Consider the following 21,823-nt stretch of genomic DNA (forward strand, 5'->3'; position numbering starts at 1 on the left):
TATATATATGTTGACCTGGGAGATCGGAAAAATCTCCACCTTTTACCCACCAGGCGCCGGTACCGAGATTCGAACCATGGACCCTCAAATTGAAAGTCCAACGCTTTAGCCACTCGGGCGGCTATTGCGCCCGTTACCGACGGAAAGTTCTTATACTGAAGATAAGACAAGTGATGAAAACCGCTTTCTTGTTGTTTGTTACGACGAAAGCTGTCAGGTCACACTCCAACGCATGGGAGTCTGTGGGGCGAAACGAAATGAGGAAACTGGCCGTCCCCGACTGTGTCATAGCCACAGCTGGCCCAGCAGTTCAGTATCAGTATCAGTATCAGTAGCTCAAGGAGGCGTCACTGCGTTCGGTCAAATCCATATACATTACACCACGTCTGCCAAGCAGATGCCTGGCCAGCAGCGTAGCCCAATGCGCTTAGTCAGGCCTTGAGAAAAAATAAATAAATAAACAAATAATAAATAAATAAATAAATAAAATAAAATAAAATAATTAATAAATAAATAAATATTTTAAAGCGGTTCAGGATCAACGAAGTACACCGTGGTGTCACTCAGGGCAGCAGCGTATATATATATATATATATATATATATATATATATATATATATATATATAGTGTACAGCACAATGCAGCATAATAAAGCAGCATTAACATACGTCGATCAGTATACAGCAGGCAAACAGACGCCGCGTGGACTGACGCCGGTAGAGAGCACGTGAAATACGTGGGTTGGATTTCCCTTTGTGGTGAAGTATCCGAATCAATTCATGGTCTCATAATGATCATTTGGTAAGCTTTGATATTGATTAGGTTATTAGATTAGATTATTATTGTTTTTTTGTTTTTTTTTGTTTGGTTTTTCTTTTTTCACTTTAAAAAATATATATATATTTATTTTTTAATGAATTTTTTAATTGTTTTTTTTTTAATTATTTTTTAATTGATTTTTTAAATTCATTTTATTGGGGGGGGTTTACGTTGCTGGTCAGGCATCTGCTTCGCAGATGTGGTGTAGCGTATAAGGGTTTGACTGAACGCAGTGACGCCTCCTTGAGCTACTGAAACTGAAACTGATTGATTAGAAATTCGCTACAATAGATGATTTCCTGTCTGTATATATCTCTCTTTTTTTGATTATATATATGTGTGTGTGTGTGTGTGTGTGGTGTATGTGTGTGTATGTGTGTGTGTGTGTGTGTAAGCTTTGATGATGATGATTATCATTATCATTATTATTGCTGATATCAGTTGTTGTTATGATCATCGTCAGCAGAATTATGATCAAGTTGTTGTTGACGATCTTCATCTTATTATCATAATCAGTAGCAGTTGTTGTTGTTGTTTCATCACGGCAACATCATTGTCGTCGTTTTCGTCATCTTCATTATTACAACCTTCTTCCTCTTCTCATCGTTGTTATCCACGGTATGTTCTTCATGCATCAGCGGTCTACGGGAGAGAATTCAAGGGAGTCGGGTTTATATTAGCCGGATTATTTCCCCTCTGGAAATTCTGCTTGAGATTTTTCGCTGCAATCAATTCGCGTCAAACCTGATATCAAAACGACCCCTTCTTATCAGAACCATCGACAAATTCTCTGAAAGGAGGGGAAGGAGTTAGGGAGTAAGAGTTGTGCGATTGGGAGTAGGCAGGGGAGGGGGCAAACTGTCGTCGGTGACAACTTGAACTTTTACGAAAACTTTATTTCAGAAATTCGGCTGAGCAGATGCATTGCCCATGGTGTAATCTTGTGCTTTGGTCAAAGAAGACGTGTGATATTGTTTTGTTTTCGTTAGCTTGAATAAGCACGTGTATACGTTCTTGAATTGATAGGTCGTTATGCTGAATATCAGTTCAAAATATTAATTGGATGTTCAGCTACCATTTATTAAAAATACACAGGTCCACACGCTTTCTTTTTTTTTCTTTTTCTTTTTTTTTTTTTAATTGCATATATCAAGTTATCAGAGGAGGTGTGTGTGTGTGTTGTTGTTGTTGTTGTGTTGTTAAAACTTTATATTATCATTGACTGGATGGTTCCAGAGTGTTGTGTTGTATTTCGGTATTTAATCGTTTTTTTGTTTAGGGGGGTTGGGGGGGGTTAGGGTTTTTTTCTCAAGGCCTGACCAAGCGCGTTGGGTTACGCTGCTGGTCGGGCATCTGTTTGGCAGATGTGGTGTAGCGTATATGGATTTGTTCGAACGCAGTGACGCCTCCTTGAGCTACTGAAAACTGAAAAACTGAAACCCAGCAGAGGCGGGGAGGTTAAGATCAAAAGTATGCGTACTGTAACCTACATACCATTTTTCTTTCATTTCTTTTCTTTCAATTTTTCTTTTCAGTACTAAAGGGGGTAGTACTAGTAGTTCAAGCACAAATGTCTGGTTAGCGGTAATGCGTGCAACGGTGCGCGTCTACCCACGACACGTAGCAGTAATCATGACGAAGGCGAAAACGAATGGTACTGAGAAAATGAATACGGCGTGGCAGCGTGTTGTGAATCCTGTCAGCCTGTTATATTTCAGTGGTTTTTTGGTAAGTCCATAGATCATTGGTACGGTTGTTATTGTTGTTTTTTTTACCTCAGAATGTTTGCTGAACAATTTCAGGTTTGGATGAAATATGAAAGTTTCATTTTGTAATTTTCACCAAGCAAGCGAAATAATGTCAGGTGTACTTATACTAGATCTAGTTTTAGTTCAGCGAGAAAGGAAAACAACAACAACAAAAAACAAACAAAAAAAACACTGCCGAGTGAAATACTGCAAAGGATAAAATATGTTTGTCTCAACTCTTTGAAATCAGTATCTTTGAAACATCATAAAAAATAGGCCAACATCAGTGAATGATGTATCTCTTCTCTCTGTGTGCATATAGACCTAATGTTATGCATGTGTATCAGTGTATCTTTCTGTATGCATGTGTACATGCAGATATATGTATGTTTTAATGGTTGGTAGGGGGTAGGAGCTCATTGTGTAGGGGTGTAGAGCCTCAGAAACATGATAATGATGATATATATATATTATATAAGTATATATGTATATATATATGTCATATATATATTCATACTATATGATAGTCGATGAAAGCAAGTACAGGGAACAATGAAACAACTGTTATTTAAGATAACTGCACATTAAAAGAAAAATGAGCAATATTTACATTTCTTCTCTTTCACTCCCCAGTGTGACTGACGGAGTGAACATCCACACCTTGTTGTGAACATTGTTCTTTCCATCTTGAAGGGAAAAGAAAAGAAAAAAGAAAAACAACAGAAAAAAATAGACAAACAATTATGTTCAAATAGTTATATAAAGTAAGGGGTGGTGGGGAAAGGAACAGACAGAAAGTTTAGGGACAATATAAACCCATAAAAGATAGTAGTTGAGAGCCCTTTGAACCACCATCCCCTCTAGCAAGTGATCCCAGGTCAGTCATAGTTTGGTGGTGTTCTCAATCGCACAGGGGAAAAGCCACAGTCCAATGGCTTACCAACACTGCCCATGAATGAAGGATGAAGCAAATAATAGGAAAAACGAAAAGACAATAAAGTATCTTGTGAAGAAAGAAACAATGGAAGAAAGGAATACCTTGTACATATTTACTTCTGCAACTTGTGCCTGGGGAGCTGAAAAAGGATGCAAGGGAGATCACAAATGTGTGTTGAGCTTGAGTAGTCAGTTCATCTCAGCTGTAACATATGTAATGATATGTGTGTGTGTGTGTGTGTGTGTGTGTGTGTGTGTGAAGTTCTTCATAAAGTCCAACTGTTCTCGTTTCTTTCAGTTTCCTTTGAGTTTGAATCATGTTATGACGTAGTCTGTCAAAATTTGATCTGCAGATCACCTGACAGATGGTGCACTACAGATTTTTTTTTTCTTCTTCTTTTAAACCACAGGATTTATTTGGAGTCAGCATGATCATTCCTCTGATGCTTCCCTATGCTCGGGACTTAGGGGCGTCGCCAGCACTTGCAGGAGCATTTGGTGTGTACACATTTTATTTTATTTTGAGGTCATATTACTCATTTCATTTTAAGAATGGTTTGTTTGTTGTTGTTTTGTTGTTGTTTTTGTTTGTTTGTTTGTTTGTTTTTTTTTTTTGGGGGGGGGTGTTTTTTAAACACATATTCTGCTTCATGTTATTCCTCTTCCTTTTCTGTTAGTGTGTGTGGAAGGAAAGGGGGGATGCTTCTCTGTGTATCGAGGGAAAGTGGGGGGGGGGGGTGCTCTTCTGTTAATGTGTGTATACTTTAGTGGTGCTTTCAATTGTAGTGGGGGGGGGGGGGGGGGGAGTCACAATCCAGTGACTGTGCGTAGGTGTCATTTGCATTTGCTTGAGGATAAAACCTTTTATCTTTGTTCCTATTGTTTGTATTTCAGTTATCATCAAGTTCTGTCTGAATTCTTCCATTTCTTTGGTCTGTATTGAGTTTACAGTACATTGTTCATGATAAAATGGACATTACATAAGCTCCACTGATGCAAAATGCTGTTCTTGAATCACATGTCAAAGTGATGTAATTAACAGTGTGTTTACTCTGATAAGTTTGCACATGCATGTGCACATAACTATTCATACACAGGCATACACACCACACTCTGTGCATGTGCTTAAGTTTTAAAAATGTACACTTGGACAAGTGTGCTTCACATACAGCTACACAGACAGACATATACCCCAACAGAACTATCTGCCATACTTTATGTGACTTATCAGTACATGATTACATCACATGCAGATTGTATAAGTTATACACATTTGCATGCATGTACACACACACACACACACACACACACACACACACACACACACATAAAGGCAGTTCTCACAATTCAGGGTCAACTTCTGTGAAATGGGGTTAAGAGACTGAAATACATTAATTGACACACACACACACACACACGCACACACACACAGAGTGAGACAGTAACACCTAGAGATGTTCATGGACATGCTTATAGATCATACACGTCTGTGTGCACACAGACATGTGTACAGTGTACAAAACTCCTTCAAGTTTTGTATTTTCCCTTGTTTGGATAGGTTTTTCTTTCCGTCCATTTCTTACATGTGGAATGTGTTTAGGAGCAACCTCCAGGCAGAATAAGGAATCCCACACTTTGCTCTTTACAAGCGTGGAAATATATTTTAGAATTCAAAAACTGAGTCATACTCACTCGCCCTTTCAAAGAAAAGAACAAAATGTGTACTTCAGGTAGTTTTCATTAATGTATTATGGGTTTTGGCATAGACTTCAATTTTTTTTCCCCAACAGTATTTATTCAAAGGATTGCAGATAAAAGTTATACTTATAGTACTATTCACTGGGAAGTAACAACAGTATATATTATTCTAAATACCAATTATTTGACATCAAGATTGATATGGGTAGAACAGTAAATATTCATTCAAACATTGATCTATCTGATGTTATGATGCCCGGTTTACAACAAAATCATGATAATGGCAGAATTTTAAATATCTGTTAACTTTTCTTTTTTTTCTTTTCTTTTTTTTATAGTTCCTCAGTTGTTAATGTGAATCAAATATTACATGTTTCTTCTTCTTCTTCTTTGTTCGTGGGCTGCAAATCCCACGTTCACTCGTATGTACACGAGTGGGCTTTCACGTGTATGACCGTTTTTACCCCGCCATGTAGGCAGCCATACTCCTTTTTTCAGGGGTGTACATGCTGGATATGTTCTTATTTCCATAACCCACTGAACACTGACATGGATTACAGGATCTTTAATGTGTGGGTGTGGGTGTGCCGTGGAAGCTGCAATATGTAGCCTGAACTTCATCAAGATTTTGCGCCTTATAAATAGTAGTAGTAGTATTTTAATATATCTTTCTTTTTTCTTTTTTTTTTTCTCAAGGCCTGACTAAGCGCGTTGGGTTACGCTGCTGGTCAGGCATCTGCTTGGCAGATGTGGTGTAGCATATATGGATTTGACCGAACGCAGTGATGCCTCCTTGAGCTACAGATACTAACGTGTGTATATAATCTTCTGCTTGCACATACACACAAAGGGGGTTCAGGCACTTGCAGGTCTGCACATATGTTGACCTGGGAGATCCGAAAAATCTCCACCCTTTACCCACCAGACGCCAGTTACCGAGATTCCTACCCGGGACCCTCAGATTGAAAGTCCAATGCATTAACCACTCAGCTATTGCACCCGTGTTACCTGTACTATTTTGCTTGTTTGTTGTATTGACAGTTGTCTTTTTTTTCTGCAGATTCTGTATATGGTGCATTACAGCTATTCTCCAGCCCTGCTTTGGTGAGTTGTGAACAGCAGATTCATTTGGGATGGGGAGGAGAAATAAAGATTGGAATGTCAAGAAAATTCTATTGATTTAATGTAAAAGGTGTATATGTGTGTGTGTGGGGGGGGTGGCATGTGTGTGTTCTGTTTCCTTCAAGTGTCCAAAAAAAGAAAAGAAAAAAAAACGAAACAAAAAAGTGCCCAAGGACAGAAATATCTGTCTGCATCATTATAAGAATTTTCCTATTGCAGAATCATCAAATTCATGTAAAAAAAATTCTTAATTGAACAGTGTGTTCATTTTCCTTTCAGAAAAGTGTAAGTTTTATATATTTATAAATACAATATTTGAATAAATATGATATAAATATAAATGAGCCCAGGACACGAAGAGAGTGTGAACTATTTGTGTGTGTGTGTGTGTGCACGCGTGTGTGTGATTTCTTCCACTTCCAGTCAAGTGCGCCCAAGATTTTTTTTTTTTTATTTCTTCACCCTTTGTGACCAGAAACCTGAATGGCAACTACTGAAATAGTTGTCACTGAGCATGGAATAGGCTTGGCACAGAAAGGTGTGAACTCACAACTGTGTGGCTCATTTGCGTTCTACTTTCTGTGTACCTCTTCTAGACCTTTTACACACAGCTGGTGATAGTAGAAGCTATTCAAATAGAAACAGAATAAGTTGCGTTGAATGCAAACCAGGTCAGTGCTGACTTTCTCCTGTCGTGGGCCAGTGGTGTTGAACAGATTGCCCCTTTCTCAGTTCCTCACATGTGTGAGTTCCCCAGTTCAGTTTAAACAAGTCTCTCAAAACACACCTGTTCTATTCCGCCTACTGTCCTTTAATGACTGATGTGCTTCTTGGGCTTCTGGTGGTCATGTGGTTTTTTTTGTCTGCGTGTGGGCGGGTGTGTGTTTGTTTTGTATAATTGTGTGTGTGCGTGTGTGTGTGTGTGTGTGTGTGTGTGTGTGTGTGTGTGTGCGCGCATGCTTGTTCATGTATGGTGCACTTGATGATTGTGTATATATAATTATATTTATGTATTGTATGAATATTTGTTGCAAACACTCCACAAACTCCCTGCTGGGCAGGTGTGAACATCAGTCTGCATTATTGTTATTAGCATTATCATTATTCATTATTATCATTATTATTATTGTTGTTATTGCTATTGTTATTGTTGTTGTTTTTTATTTTAAGATTAATCAATTGATTTATTAATCAATTATGTCATTAATATCATTACAGAGTTAAGATTTTGGTTCAGGACACCATGGGTCTTCTTCTTCTCTTCTTCTGCATTTGTGGGCTGCAACTCCCACGTTCACTCATATGTACACGAGTGGGCCTATACATGTATGACCGTTTTTACCCCGCCATGTAGGCAGCCATACTCTGCTTTTGGGGGTGTGCATGCTGGATATGTTCTTGTTTCAATGACCCACCAAACACTGACATGGATTACAGGATCTTTAACGTGCGTATTTGATCTTCTGTGTGCATATACACACGATGGGGGTTCAGGCACCAGCAGGTTTGCACATGTATTGAACTGGGAGATTGGAAAAATCTCCACCCTTTACCCACCAGGCGCCGTCACCATGATTCAAACCCGGGACCCTCAGATTGACAGTCCAGCACTTTAACCACTCGGCTATTGCACCCGTCGACACCATGGGTCATTTGACCAGTTCACCACAGAATCAGTGGGTCATTTTCAAAACTAACGGGTCCCCCCCACCCAAACTAAACTTAATTCTGTGATGTTGAAACACTGATTTATGTGACTGCTCTGGATAGTAAATATTCACATTAAGGTCCAACTGGTACAAAGGGAAAACTTCAAGAAGTAGAAGCAAAAGCAAAGGTGAGTACTTTACAGCTGAAATACATCATATCTACAGCAGCTGTCACATGCACTATCTGATTCCTTTGTTTTAGGAAAGCACTGTTTCCTTTGCTATGTTGAAATCTGGATATCCACAGTTGCAAAATGTCTTTAAAATTTCTTAAACTTGTTTAAGTACCATGCCAGCATAGGCCTAATGTGCAGACCTGTTTAATTCCTTTCTAGCGTACACACAGGAAGAAGATCAAATCCACTTTGAAGATAATGGTATTTCTGTCGGTGCTTGTAACCATGAACATACCCCGAAAATGAAGTATGGCTACTCAAATGACTAAATGAAAATTATTGGTCGATCATGCATGTCAAAGTGTGCTTATGTGTATCTTAATTAATCATTTTTACACGAAGGGGTCACACTCTTGCATAACATCAGCGAAGTAAACACATAAATTGCCCAGGAACGCTGAAGAAATCTGTCAGATTCAGACTCTCCAGAGGCTTGTAGAATGGAAGAGACTGAAACTGCTCTGAACACTCATTCTGTCTTTCTCGACATTATGCAGCTCATTTCAGCGTCATGCTTTATTATGTGGGCGGTGATTTCTTACAGCAAAATGTTCTGCATATATATTGAAACCATCCTTAATCGAGGAGACTGACAGGAATTAGAAAGCTAAAACTGGCACTGTATTCCACTGCAGTTCACAATATGCAAGCGTCGATGCCTTTAGTTTTTGTAAATGTGACTCATTTTGTTTCCCGGCATGGTACAAGTTTTTTTTTGTTTTTTTGTTGTTTTTTTTGGTTTTTTTTTCACAGTGTTTGCCAGCTAAATGTCGAACTGCAGAGCAACAAAAATAGAGACTATATTTTTCTGAGTTTGAAACTGCAGTTGTGATTGTTTTGCAGGAGAGTAACGGAAATCCTGAAAACCACTTATTTTAGCATGACAATTTCACGAAAAGTTATTGAGTCGAGTGACCAACAAGCTGCCACATCAGTGGGTCATTTAAAAATTGTATGCATCACTGACCAATGACCAACATGAAACCTGTAGTTATTAGTATGAGTAATGATAGAGTATGATAGTCCATGGGTTCTTTTACATGCACTAAGTGCATGCTGCACATGGGACCTCGGTTTATCATCTCATCCAAATGACTAGGTTAATGATAGAGTATGATAGTCCATGGGTTCTTTTTACATGCACTAAGTGCATGCTGCACATGGGACCTCGGTTTATCATCTCATCCAAATGACTAGGTTAATGTTCAGGGTTCTTTTTACATGCACTAAGTGCATGCTGCACATGGGACCTCGGTTTATCATCTCATCCAAATGACTAGGTTAATGATAGAGTATGATAGTCCATGGGTTCTTTTTACATGCACTAAGTGCATGCTGCACATGGGACCTCGGTTTATCATCTCATCCAAATGACTAGGTCCAGATCACCACTCAAGGTCTAGTGGAGGGGGAGAAAATACTGGCAACTGTGCTGTGATTCGAACCAGTGTGCTCATTTTCTCTCGTTCCCTAAGCAGGCGCGTTACCTCTAGTTGTCTAGGCTACCACTCCACATGGTATTACAGATTACAGAATACTTTATTATCTCAACAAGAGAAATTCATTTGTGGTGTAAAACACATAAACAATACACGGAAATCACAGTCATTCAACATGTATACATTAACTCACTCAGTACGGCCAGTCCTCTCTTCTCCTCTACACAGACCCCTCGGATGTCCAGTGGGTGTCTGAATGACCCAACCTTTAGCTTCCGTCGTCAGAATTGTGGTATTCTTTGTCAACATTCACCTCTTCAGTATAAGAGCCCTCCGCTTGCAATATTTTGATGATGGTAATTGGGGTGAAACGCTGTTAACGTCGTCTCTTCCGCCGTTCGTATGGAGAGAGTTAAAGACAAAATGCTTAGATGGCAACCCATGCGTACAATAAATAACCACAGTAGATAACAACAACACAACAGAAACCTTTAAAAGGTAACTCAGAGTAAATCATACATACATCATCACAGCCATACATGTGCAACACAAAATCAGTTAAAGGATATGAATAAAATAGGCATGAAATAGCATACTAAAAATAGACATAAGACATAAAAAGATTATAATAACAGTGCAATTCAATAATACTTTCATTTAAAACACATTCTGGCATACTTTTTTCTTTTTTTTTTATCACAGATCTGATTATCAGTTATTGCTGTTTAATAGCTGAATTGAGGTTGGTATAAAGCTGCATTTGGTTCTGTTTGTTTTAAATTTTGGGACACAGAACCGATTGCCTGAAGGTAAGAGTTGGTGATAATTTGCCAGCATATGGCTGCTGTCACTTAAAATGCATTTGGCTTTCTGTCGCACTCTGACATTGTACAGTTTGCTTTAAGCTGCCCTGTCTCACTCCCACGACCTTACTGCACACATTCACAGTCTTGTTCAGCATATTCTTATTCTTCACAGCTAGACCACCATACCAGCATATAAAAGAGAACGTTAACACAGACTCATAGATAAATAAACAAACAGCAAATGATGACAGCTGAGTGGTGTGTGCCGCAGGGTCAGTGGAGCGACCGGAAGGGGCGGCACCTCAGCCTGTCTGTATGCCTGGTGGTGGCCGGGGCCAGCTACATGGCCATGAGTCTGGCCTCCTCTATGCTTCTGCTGCTCCTGGCCAGGATCCCTCTGGGTACGTTTAGGTTTTTTGGGTTGGTTTTTTTTTTTTTTTTTTTAGCTTTTATATTTTTTATTTATTCATTTATCTATTCATTTATTTATCTCAGCCATGGGTCTGGTCTTCTTCCTCTCTCTCTCTCTGCTGCTCCTGGCCAGGATCCCTCTGGGTACGGTTGTTGTTGTTGTTGTTGTTGTTTTATAGCTTTTTTTTAATTTTCTGTTTGTTTATTTATTTATTTATTCATGTATTTATTTATGTATTCATTTGTTCATTTATTTATTTATTTGTCTCAGCCATGGGTCTGGCCTTCTCCCTCTCTCTCTGCTGCTCCTTGCCAGGATCCCTCTGGGTAGGGCTGGGTGTTTTTTTTTTAGCTTTTTTTTATTTTCTTTTAATTAATTAATTTATTTATCTGTTTATATATCAACTTCTGGAGACATTTTCCCTTGTAACACCTGTGGGAAGTGCTGTGCATCCAGAATTGACCTCTTCTCCCTCATGAGGACACACACCAACAGATAAGCCTGCCTGCCTACTCATCCGTCGGACCGATGAGAGACTCCATCATTATTATTAGTAGTATTATTTATTTATTTATTTATTTATCTATTTATCTCAGCCATGGGTCTGGCCTTCTCCCTCTCTCTGCTGATCCCTCTGGGTAGGGTTGGTTGGTTTTTTTTAGCTTTTTGTTTTTATTTATTTATTTCTTCATTTATGTATCTATTTATGTATGTATTCATGTATTTACTTACTCAGCTATTTATTTTTTTTATCTGTCTGTTTATTATTTCGTTTATTTACTTATTCATTTATCTATTTATTTAAGTATTTATTTATTTATCTATCTATTTATTTATTCATCTTTTTTTTTTTGTAGATATATACAAATGCATCTTTATTCATCCAGCTGGAAATCCATTTGTGTACCCACAGGCTCACCACTCACCCCACGCAGTATGAATATCCCTACAGCCCACAGCTGAGTGAGTAAAACATGCGCACAAAGCAAGACAAAGGTTGGACCAAGAGATCAGAAAAACGACACATGATACAGGGTTTAGGTTTGGTACGGGCCATCGGTCATTGATGCATATGATGATTTAAAAGTGACCCATCGATGTCTGTCTGTGTCACTTATAGATTTATCCGAAAAAAGTTAGAAGTTTTAGAAGTATTTAACAGCTTATTCTAAGGTTCTAACTGAAAATCCTGTGTGTGTGTGTGTGTTTGTTTGCAGATATTTTCAAACACAGCTACAACCACTTAAAAGTAAACAGCTTATCTAACAGAACTTTATAACTGAAAACCTCTGCGTGTGTGTGTGTGTGTGTAGGCATTTTCAAACACAGCCAGAGCATGTCAGCTTATTCAGTGATTCTAACTGAAAACCTCTGTGTGTGTGTGTGTGTGTTTGCAGGCATGGTCGACCACCGTTTTATTTTGTATATAAATTACACAATCAACTAAACAACATGGAAATAATCAAACCAATACTTGCCACTCCATAATAACTATGTCATAGTAATCAGTAGCATTTATGGAATAAATACAACTTTTCATTTACGGATTTTGGGCTTGTTAAAAAAAAATAATTAAAAAAAAAGAGAGAAAAAAAAATATATATATATATACACACTCACATACATACATATATATATATATATATATATATATATATATATATATATATATATATACATATACACATATACACACATATATATGGAAGGAAGCGGTACAAATCATACAATTATATGTACCAAACTTAGAATCAATCTTTCTTTTTTCTTTTCTCTTTTCTTCTCTCTCCCTTTCTCTTCTTTTTTCAGTTTTTCCCTTCTCCTTTCTTTTAACCTCTTAAATTACATGAAAAGTACAACATAACACACACATACACACAAAAATAGGACTACACATCAGGCGAACATCAGTCAAAATTATCTTGTGTTTTTCTTCAGATGGACAATTTTCAATTCATTCAATGTTTGATGGGTGTGTATCAGTGTCTGCTGTATGTTGTTCACGGGCACTGTGTCTTTAGCATTCACATTGTGTGTGTGTGTGTGTGTGTGTGTGTGAATGCATTTGTTCAGGGCTCACAATGAAAACATAGGGAAACATTTTCGTCTAATATGTAAATTTTTTTTCAAAAACAATACGAAGTGACTGTAGCATCTTTGTTTTTCGCACAATATTAATAGACATTTTACCTATCAGCAAGATATGGTTAATAATTGTTATTTTTTCTTGAGGCATCATATCATTTTGAAATCCATGTGTGACACTGAATTTCATACTAACACCAATTTTACAATGAAGAAAATGTTCAGTATGTTGCCAAAATATCTTTACTGGAGGACAGAAAAAGAAGAAATGTTCAAGTAAGTCAATTTCATCAGTACAATGATCACATTTGTTGGTATCTTTTATTTTCATTTTCTGCAGAATTATGTTTGTAGGATAAATGTTGTGGTTGATTTTCCATTGTAGTTCATGCAGTCTAACTTCCTTTGTCGCTGATCTTGACAAAACCCATGCATTATCATTAAATACAAAATCTAATTTTCTCTTCCAAAATTCAGCAGCATGTGCAGTTACTGTTCTGTCTGTAGTATGATTTGATAACATTTTCTTAATTTCTTTCGGTTTTGCGTGATAAGTGCTTGCACCACATGGAATGGTTTGGACAGGTTTGTGGACAGGTGCATGTTGCTGTATCCAATTCAGCCATGTTTTTGGTATTGCATTATATAAAGCATAATACTCGAACATAGTGTTTGCCTTTTTTTTATCCAGTAACCTGCTGATTTCTTTTAATAGTATTCTGTTTTCATGTATGTTCATGATATCTTTTATATACTCAATACCCTTTTACCCATTGTCGAAAGTAAAGTGGTTTACCTTTATATTTTATTAATTCATTGTGGAATAACATTTGGTCTGTAAAATTCTCGTAATTTACATCTTCCATTTTTGTTTGTGTTTTATTATCAAGATAAGTGGTAAAAACATCTTTCCAGAAATCGCTATCTATTTCTTCCAGTTCTTTCAACTGCTTTGATCAACAGTTTACAAAAAAAAATTCCTTTGCTGCTAGCTATCTTATGTAAATGCCATCTGGGTATAAAGCTCCAATTCCTATCTGTTGCTTGAAATAATTCCCCAACCCACTGCAGATTTAAACATTTCTGGAATTCTATTATATTAACCATTGTAATGCCTCCTTTCTCATACTCAGCTTCCATTATTCTACGTTTTACCTTTTAAAAAGCTCTTCCATTGAAGAATTGTCTTTGCCAAACAAATTCATATAGCATGGTATTGCTTTGGTTTAGTACTCTTTCTGGGATTCCAATTGACTGCATTACATATATAAGCTGACTAATTAAAAAGGCCTTTATGATAACAATTTTCCCATGAATACTTAAATCTCTCTTACTCCATTCTTTTATCTGAATTTGCATTCTACGAAGTCTGTCTGTCCAGTTGTCTTCAGTGTGTTTTGCCATCTTATCTGTCTGGAAGTTTATTCCCAAAATTTTTATTTTGTCTACCAAAGTAAAGGGAAGATTTTGCTCATGAAGTTGTCTACCCATCCTCAGAGCCTTCGTTTTGTGAAGGTTTAATCTTAATCCTGAATACGATTCAAAAGATTTAACTATACTGAGGGATTGTATCATATCCTCTCTGTTTTTAAGAAATAATGTAGTGTCATCAGCTAATTGTGTAATTTTCATAAATATATTTTCATCATAAATTTTGGGTAACTGGATACCTTCTATGTGGCTATTTCTAATTCTAATAGCAAAGACCTCAACAGCGAGAATAAACGCTAAGGGGGAGAAGGGACAGCCCTGACATATGCCACTATTTACATCAATTGTTTCAGAAATCCACCCACCATGATCAATGCAACTTTGATTTTTATTTATTAAAACTGAAACCCATTTCAGAAAGCTTGTTCCGAAGCCAAATATATCAAAAACATAGAGCATGTAATCTTTAGATATCGAGTCGAAAGCCTTTGCATAGTCTAGTGCTAACAAGTATCCTGCTTTTCCAGTTTTATTAAGGTAATTAATAAAATCATCTATTGATCTTATAATTGTTGCTATGTTCCTACCTTTAATGTATCATTATTATCCTCATTGACTAACATGTGTGTCACTTTCCCCATTCTAACAGCTAATACTTTTGCTAATATTTTGTAGTCTGTGTTTGTGTGATTGGTCTCCAATTATTCAACTTTTCTCTGTGTAACTGACCACCCTTATGAAGTAAAGTTATGATACCTTGTCTTTGTGTGTATGAAAGTTCCCCTCTATCACATGAATCATTAAAAGAATTTGTGATTATTTTGCTTAATTTATTCCAAAAGAATTTTATAAATTCGGTTGTTAGTTCATCGCAGCCAGGAGCTGAACCATTTTTCATCATTTTTAAAGCTTCTGTACTTTCTTTCTCAGTTATCATGCTATTGCAAAGGGTGGCTTCATCTTTACTCAGTTTCCTTAACTCTTTCCGGACGAAGGAATGCTCACGCATTCCTACACAAAACGTATTCGGTTTCGGACGAAGGAATGGAATAGCATTCTCCGAAAGTAAAATTCCATCATGCGCTGTACACGTGATTTTGTGATTAGCCAAGCAGAGTGCACTATTCTGGGTCACTCCACAATCGAACAGTATGATTGGTTAATATGGGATGTGTGGCCTGTCTCGCACACACGCTGACAAAGTCACTGACCGGTCGTCTGCTCGCGTGCCAGCCTGTTAGCAAAGCGGCCTCTTCTCAGAATGTTGTGAAGCGAACAAGGCAGTGACGGCAATGTTTTAGGGTTGCCGAAGTACTTGAAATGCTACAAACTGAAGGGTCGGACATTGAAGAGGTGGATGATGACGAAGAAGAAAGCGAATTGAATGCAGAAAGCGAGCATGGGTATGGTGATTCGGGGTGAAAAATTGGCAGTATTTTCTACATATGGCAAAACTGTAAAAATAAGATGAGAAATTTGATTTTTTTTTTTTACATGTAATAGCTCAACACGTAATAAACCAGTTCTGAAAGTTTCATTTTCTTACACAGTATTTTGTATTTTTTGTAATTTTTTTCCTAACCCTTACAAATGGGCCGTCTGTGGGGAAAAGCAAGGGAGAAAAACGACGTGCTATGAAGGGATTAAAACGGTTCCAAGTGAAGTCTTTTTCTGTAGAATGGTATATTCTCCAGACGTCAGTTAAGCCTAAAGCATTAATTGTCTGGTTTGAAGTTTCTACTTCAGATACATTATGTGGTAGCCCTGATACTATATCTAGTTCGTTATTAAGAACACAATTAAAATCACCAGTAATCACAAGATTTCTGTCACTATATTCACGAAGAGTTTCTATGATGTTTTTGAAAAAAGATATTTTTTCTGATAAATTGTTAGGTGAATACACATTTACAACTGTTAATTGATTATCTCCCTTCATTACAGAAATAGCCAGTATTCTTTCTTTTGATATGATTACCTCCGTTTCCCCCTTGAAATGTCTAGAAATCAAAATAACTTCTCCCCTACTTCTGTTTGTGTTTACATTAAACATAATTCTGCCTCCCCATTCTTTTTTCCATAATTCTATTTCTGCTTCTGTTACATGAGTTTCTTGCAAACAAATAACATCATATTTTCTATTTCTTAATGTTCTAAATATTGTATTTCTTTTAATCTTATTTTTAATCCTCTTACATTTAAGGATACAATCTGAAGTTTCTCCATGATAATTGCATATAAACATATATAGTTCTGTCATGACCGTTCAATCACAATCCATATACTCATCAGTCCATTACACAAAAGCCAGGTCGAATCTGAAGAAGAGTTGAGATTTGTGGGCGTTACCCGCACTATACCACTGTTGCTGACTCGACATCAATGGCATCATCAGCCGTCACAGGGCTGGCCGACCTCGAGCCGTCACGCCTGGGCTGCTTCCCTCTGCTCTCTCTCAGGCTGCATTGTTCTCTGGACCTGCCACGCTTGGGAGTCTGGGACCTGCACCGTGAGGCATGTTCCAGAGAAGAGATTATGGTGGACTGACGTACTGACGGACACATCCTGTCAACAGGTTCAACAGAGGTGTCAGGAGTGGAACATTTTGCGTCAGCGGATTTCGAATTGGCCTTCACCGTCTTTTGTGTGTTTTGAGGGGGGGATTGCGGGGGGTAATGAGGGCGTTGGGTTGGTTGTTTGTCAGTCTGTTTGTCTTTAAACTGACAGGAGGGATCACCCTTTTTGTGTCCTGTTTGTTTACACTCTCTGCAAACCACATCACTTGTACAGTCAGAAACGTGGTGGTTGGGTTGTAAACAGCGTGAGCAGATTATTGTTTTTTTGATAGATTTTTGTTCCTTGTGGTAAATTTTGGCAGAAAATATGTTGACTTAAGTGCGGTGTCAAGAGGTTTGGTTGGCACTGTGATGTACACAAACCTGCGTCCTGTCAATAATCTGGTAAGTCTGTTGTCAACATCCCTAGCTCTTTCCATCTTTATCTTTGATCTGAATTCACAGCCTACACGCGCAAGGGTAGGGATATAGTCTATCCCTACTTTTGTTGTCGGTTTCTCCTCACCTGTGTCTGAGCGGAGGATAAAGGGGTTGGTATTGGATACCTGGATGGTCGTCTCCCTCAGCCTGAGACCTTTCACCAGTATCTCCGTCCGTGCCTCTCTGGTCGCTGGGTAAATTCTCCAAAGGCCTCTGATTTGCTGAGTGCCCAGAATAGATCCTTGGCCTGCTGTTCTCTCCGCCGCGACACAAATTTCTAAAACGGTCGGTCGGTTATTTTCAAGATCAGGGATGTCTTTCTGTTTCACGAAGATCGGATTGACTGTCGTGAATGTCGCCGCCATAGTTCAACCGATTGAAATCTCAGTGCTCGAGTGCTGGTCTAAACGGAAAGGAAAATGCTGTTTAAAAAAAACAGGACAGTGAAAAAGGCCGCAGAAGCAAAACACTATACGCCAGTCTCACGACTCGTTTATAACGCAGAGCAAAGCTTCGCACATTGCAGGCATTTTCAAACACAGCTACAACTAGTTGGGAGTTAGTTAACAGTTTATTCAACAGTCATAACTGAAAACCTCTCATTGTGTCTGCAGGCATTTTGAAGCACAGCCAGAGCATGTCAGCTTATTCAGGGGTTCTAACTGAAAACATCTATTGTGTGTGTGTGTGTGCAGGCATTTTCAAACACAGCCAGAGCCTGTCCAGGACCTACCTGGCTGACCTGGTTCCCGAGGGTCAGAGGTCATCCGTTCTGGGTCGTTTCAATGCGGCATCCAGCATCGGGTTCATCCTTGGACCCATGGTCGGGGGTCATGTGGCGGAGCTCCCGGGGGGATTCCAGACCGCCGCCTTCATGGGCGGAGCAGTCTTTTGTTTAAATGCTGGTGAGGGTTGTTGTTTTTTTCTGTGGGGGTTTGGGTGAGGAGGGGTGGTGGGGAAACGGAGGGGGGAGGTGGGGCGATATTGTTTTGTCGTTAGTTTGTGTGAAGAGGGTTAGGAGATGAGTGTGTGTGTGTGTGTGAGTAATTTTGTGTGTGTATTTGTGCATATGTTTATGTTGTGGAATGGGTTTGGAGGGAGGAGAGTGTGTGTGTGTAACTGTGATCATTCAGTATGGCTGAGCTCCAAGGGCGCGCCTTCCAGCACACTGCATTCATGGGCTGGAGCTGTCTTTGGTTTTATCACTGGCGAGGGTTTGTGGGTGCTGGTGGTGCGGCGGGGGGTTTGGGGGGGAGGGATTTTTATTTTTTTAATTTATTTATTTGCTGCCCCATCATCTGCACAGTTTCAGTGGCATTGCTACTCCCACACCACTCATTCCGAGTCCCCCATACACAGCCAGACCCAGGTTCGTCTTGTCGCAGTCCACAGTTGCTTTTTTAAGGGGGTAAGGTGAGGGTGGTGTTGTTTTCCGTTTCAGTTTTTTTTTTTTTTTTTAATGTGTGTGTATGTATTTGTGATCATTCTGTGTGGCTGAGCTGCCAAGGGTACTCCAGCATGCTGCCTTTGTGTGCAGAGTGGTCTTTGGTTTAAACACTGATGGGTGTAGGTTTTGTTTGTTTGAGGGGGGGGGGGGGGTTGTTGTTGTTTTTTTGGTGTTTTTTTTCGTGGTGTGTTTCTGTGTGTGAGGATTGATGAGTGGAGTGTTCTACTTTAATTTCTGATGACCTTTCAGGTTGAGTATTGGGTATGTGTGTCTTGGAAGATTTGGTTGATCTGTCTTTTTTTGTCTTTTTTCTTCTTTTTTTTTCAAGGGGAAAGCAGAGGGTTGAGGAGGGGCAGGGTGTTGTCTTCTTTTACATCCATTTTTATATTTACATGTATCTGCTCAGGAGTTGTTTTTTTCTTGTTGTTTTGTTTTGTTTTTTATTTTGAGTAGTGGTCTGGACGCCAGTCATTCAGATGAAACAATAAACTGAGGTTCTGTATGCAGCATGCACTGACTTAGTGCATGTAAAAGAACCCATGGCAATAGAAGTGTTGACTTTGGCAAAATTCAGTAAAAAAAAATTTTTTTTTTTTAATCCAGTCTATAGGCAAACAAATAAAATTGCAGGCAGAAAACCAAAACACACACAAAATTGGTGGCACTGTCAGCGTAGCAAAGTGTTCTCCCTTTGGAGAGCAGCCCGAATTTCACTCAGAGAAATCCTTTGCGACAGTTGAGTAATACAACACTGTCAGTACAATATGGAGAGGGTTTTGGGGGTGAACGTGTGTGTCTGTATATGTTTTTTTGTGACTTTTCTGTTATCTACATGAAATTGTAAACCATCCAGTTGCGTTGCAGTCACCTCTTCCTTGCTCACACTGACTGTGTTGAGTATGTTAAGTGAATAATGTCATGCTGCCGATTTGGCTGGATAATTTTGTTGCATTTCTTTATTTTGTCTATGTATGTCTTCTTCTTTTTTTTTTTAATCATTTATTTTTCTATTTGTTTATCATTTTTATTACTCTTGACTTTCGTTATGCTGATTGTTTGGCTAAAAATGTTCATTTAGTTATTTATTTTGTTCATATATAAATGTTATTCAGTCAGTTGTTTTTATGTTTGTTTATTACTTTTATTGCTCATTTGTGCTGATTATATACCTAAATGTTATTGTGTTTGTTTTGTTCATGTTTATGTGTGTGTGTGTATGTGTGTGTAGAGAGAGAGAGACAGAGATAATGATATAGACAGATATAGATATGCAGATTTTGTTTCCTCTCATTTACTTTTTTGTTTCTTTATTGTTCATGTACGTTGTCTACTTTTCCCCCCACTAATTGATTTCAGTCATTTATTTTTCAGTCACTTCATCTTTTTTTTTTTTTTTTTTGCCCCATCATCTGCACCGTGTCAGTGGCATTACTCCCACGGCGATCATTTATATTCCTCCATACACGGCCACATCCGGGCTCATCCATCACAGTTCCAGCGTTGGCAGTCCACAGGGAACCATCGATGTTAGGTCGCCAGGAGGCCACACTCGAGGAGACCCTGCACTGCTGCTGAGTCACTTCAGTGGTGTTCAGTGGTGCCTGTTCTGATTTAACGTACTTAGGACACCACCTACTAAGCCCCATACTAACAACAATAATGGCTTAGTCGTTATCATATCTTTTTCATCCCATCTCTTTTTTTGAAAAAAAGTCATGATTCCTTTTCCAGTTCTGGTGTGGTTCCTGCTGCCTGGCAAAGAGAAGGGCTCCAACCCCGACCACCCCCACCCCCACCACCGCCCCTCCAGCCCCACTCCCGAAGTGGGGTGCCAGCGAAATGAGTCCTCCATGTCCCTCAACATCAGTCAGGAGATCCCCATCCTCGACACCCGCACCACCACCCCTACCCCCCAACTCCCCTCACTGCATGGGGGTGCGGCAGTGGACTGGGCAGACCTGTGGGACCTGTTCCTGTTGAAGTTCCTGGCAGGGTTCTCCGTGCTGCTGTTCCGCAGCAACTTCACCCAGGTGCTGCGGCAGAAGTTTGACGCCGGGCCCAGGACGCGGGGCTACCTGATGTCCTACGGGGGCCTGGTGTCGACGCTGTGTTCGTGCGGGGTTGGGCGGGTCACCGCCCTCTACTCCAGCCTCTCCCAGCTCTGCCTGCACATGCTCCTGCTGCAGTCGGCCACGCTGGCCTCGCTGACGCTGGCGCCCTCCGTGGGGCTGGTCTTTGCCCTCCTGACCCCGCTCAGCTTCGTCACGGCCACGCAACGGGTGGCGACCACCGAGCTGACCCTGAGGAGGGGCGGCAACAAGTGCCGGGGGGGCCTGATCGGGCTGAGCCACAGCGTCATGTCCGTGGCCAGGATGCTCTCCCCTTTCCTGGCGGGGCTGGTGCAGGAGGTGCATGTGGACGGGGCCTCCTTGGTTGCCGTGGTGACGACTTTCTGTGCGGCAGTGTTGCTGTACTTCTGGCCGCAGGATCCCGAGCTGAGGAAACGTAAAGTGGAATAACAGGGAAATGGTTGGGGGGGGGGTGGGGGGGGGGCAGGGGGGGGGTAAGTGTTAGAAAAAAGGTGCTAAATCAGTAAATGTAATGACTGTTTATCAGATGGGATAATTATTAAGGTGATGGCCATCATGATGGTATGAAAGAAGACCACTTGAGCAGGTTAGTGTACGGCTTATCGATTTTCATACATATCCACTGACGGCCTGACTAGAGCATGCCTCCTTGAGAAACTGGAACTGTTTGTTTTCTTGTTACACATATAAACAGATTTTTGGACAGTTTGAAAGAAGACCAAATTGGTGTAGCTAATCGATTTTTATATTGTTAAAATATAAACAGATTTTTTTAAAATGTGTTTAAACAGTGTATGTTCAACAAGAAAATCTTTATTAGTTATCAGGCCATAGGCAGTGTTTTTATTGTGCCACAATTCAAATTTATGGTGTATGATAATTTATTAGCAGTTTGACGTATCACCATT

General features: G+C 39.4%; 1 protein-coding gene across 1 annotated transcript; it reads left to right on the forward strand.

Annotated features, from left to right (window-relative positions):
- Positions 1-2,320: 2,320 nt before the first annotated feature.
- LOC143298191 (major facilitator superfamily domain-containing protein 9-like) lies at positions 2,321-21,344 on the forward strand. The gene is made up of 6 exons (XM_076610953.1): positions 2,321-2,548; positions 3,915-4,002; positions 6,263-6,306; positions 10,726-10,855; positions 18,074-18,283; positions 20,557-21,344. Exons 1-6 carry the CDS (start codon positions 2,408-2,410, stop codon positions 21,342-21,344), a joined length of 1,401 nt encoding a protein of 466 aa, XP_076467068.1. The 5' UTR covers positions 2,321-2,407.
- The last annotated feature ends 479 nt before the right edge of the window (positions 21,345-21,823 follow it).

This window comes from Babylonia areolata, chromosome 23, assembly GCF_041734735.1.
Source record: "Babylonia areolata isolate BAREFJ2019XMU chromosome 23, ASM4173473v1, whole genome shotgun sequence".
In the NCBI taxonomy this organism is placed as follows: domain Eukaryota; kingdom Metazoa; phylum Mollusca; class Gastropoda; order Neogastropoda; family Buccinidae; genus Babylonia; species Babylonia areolata.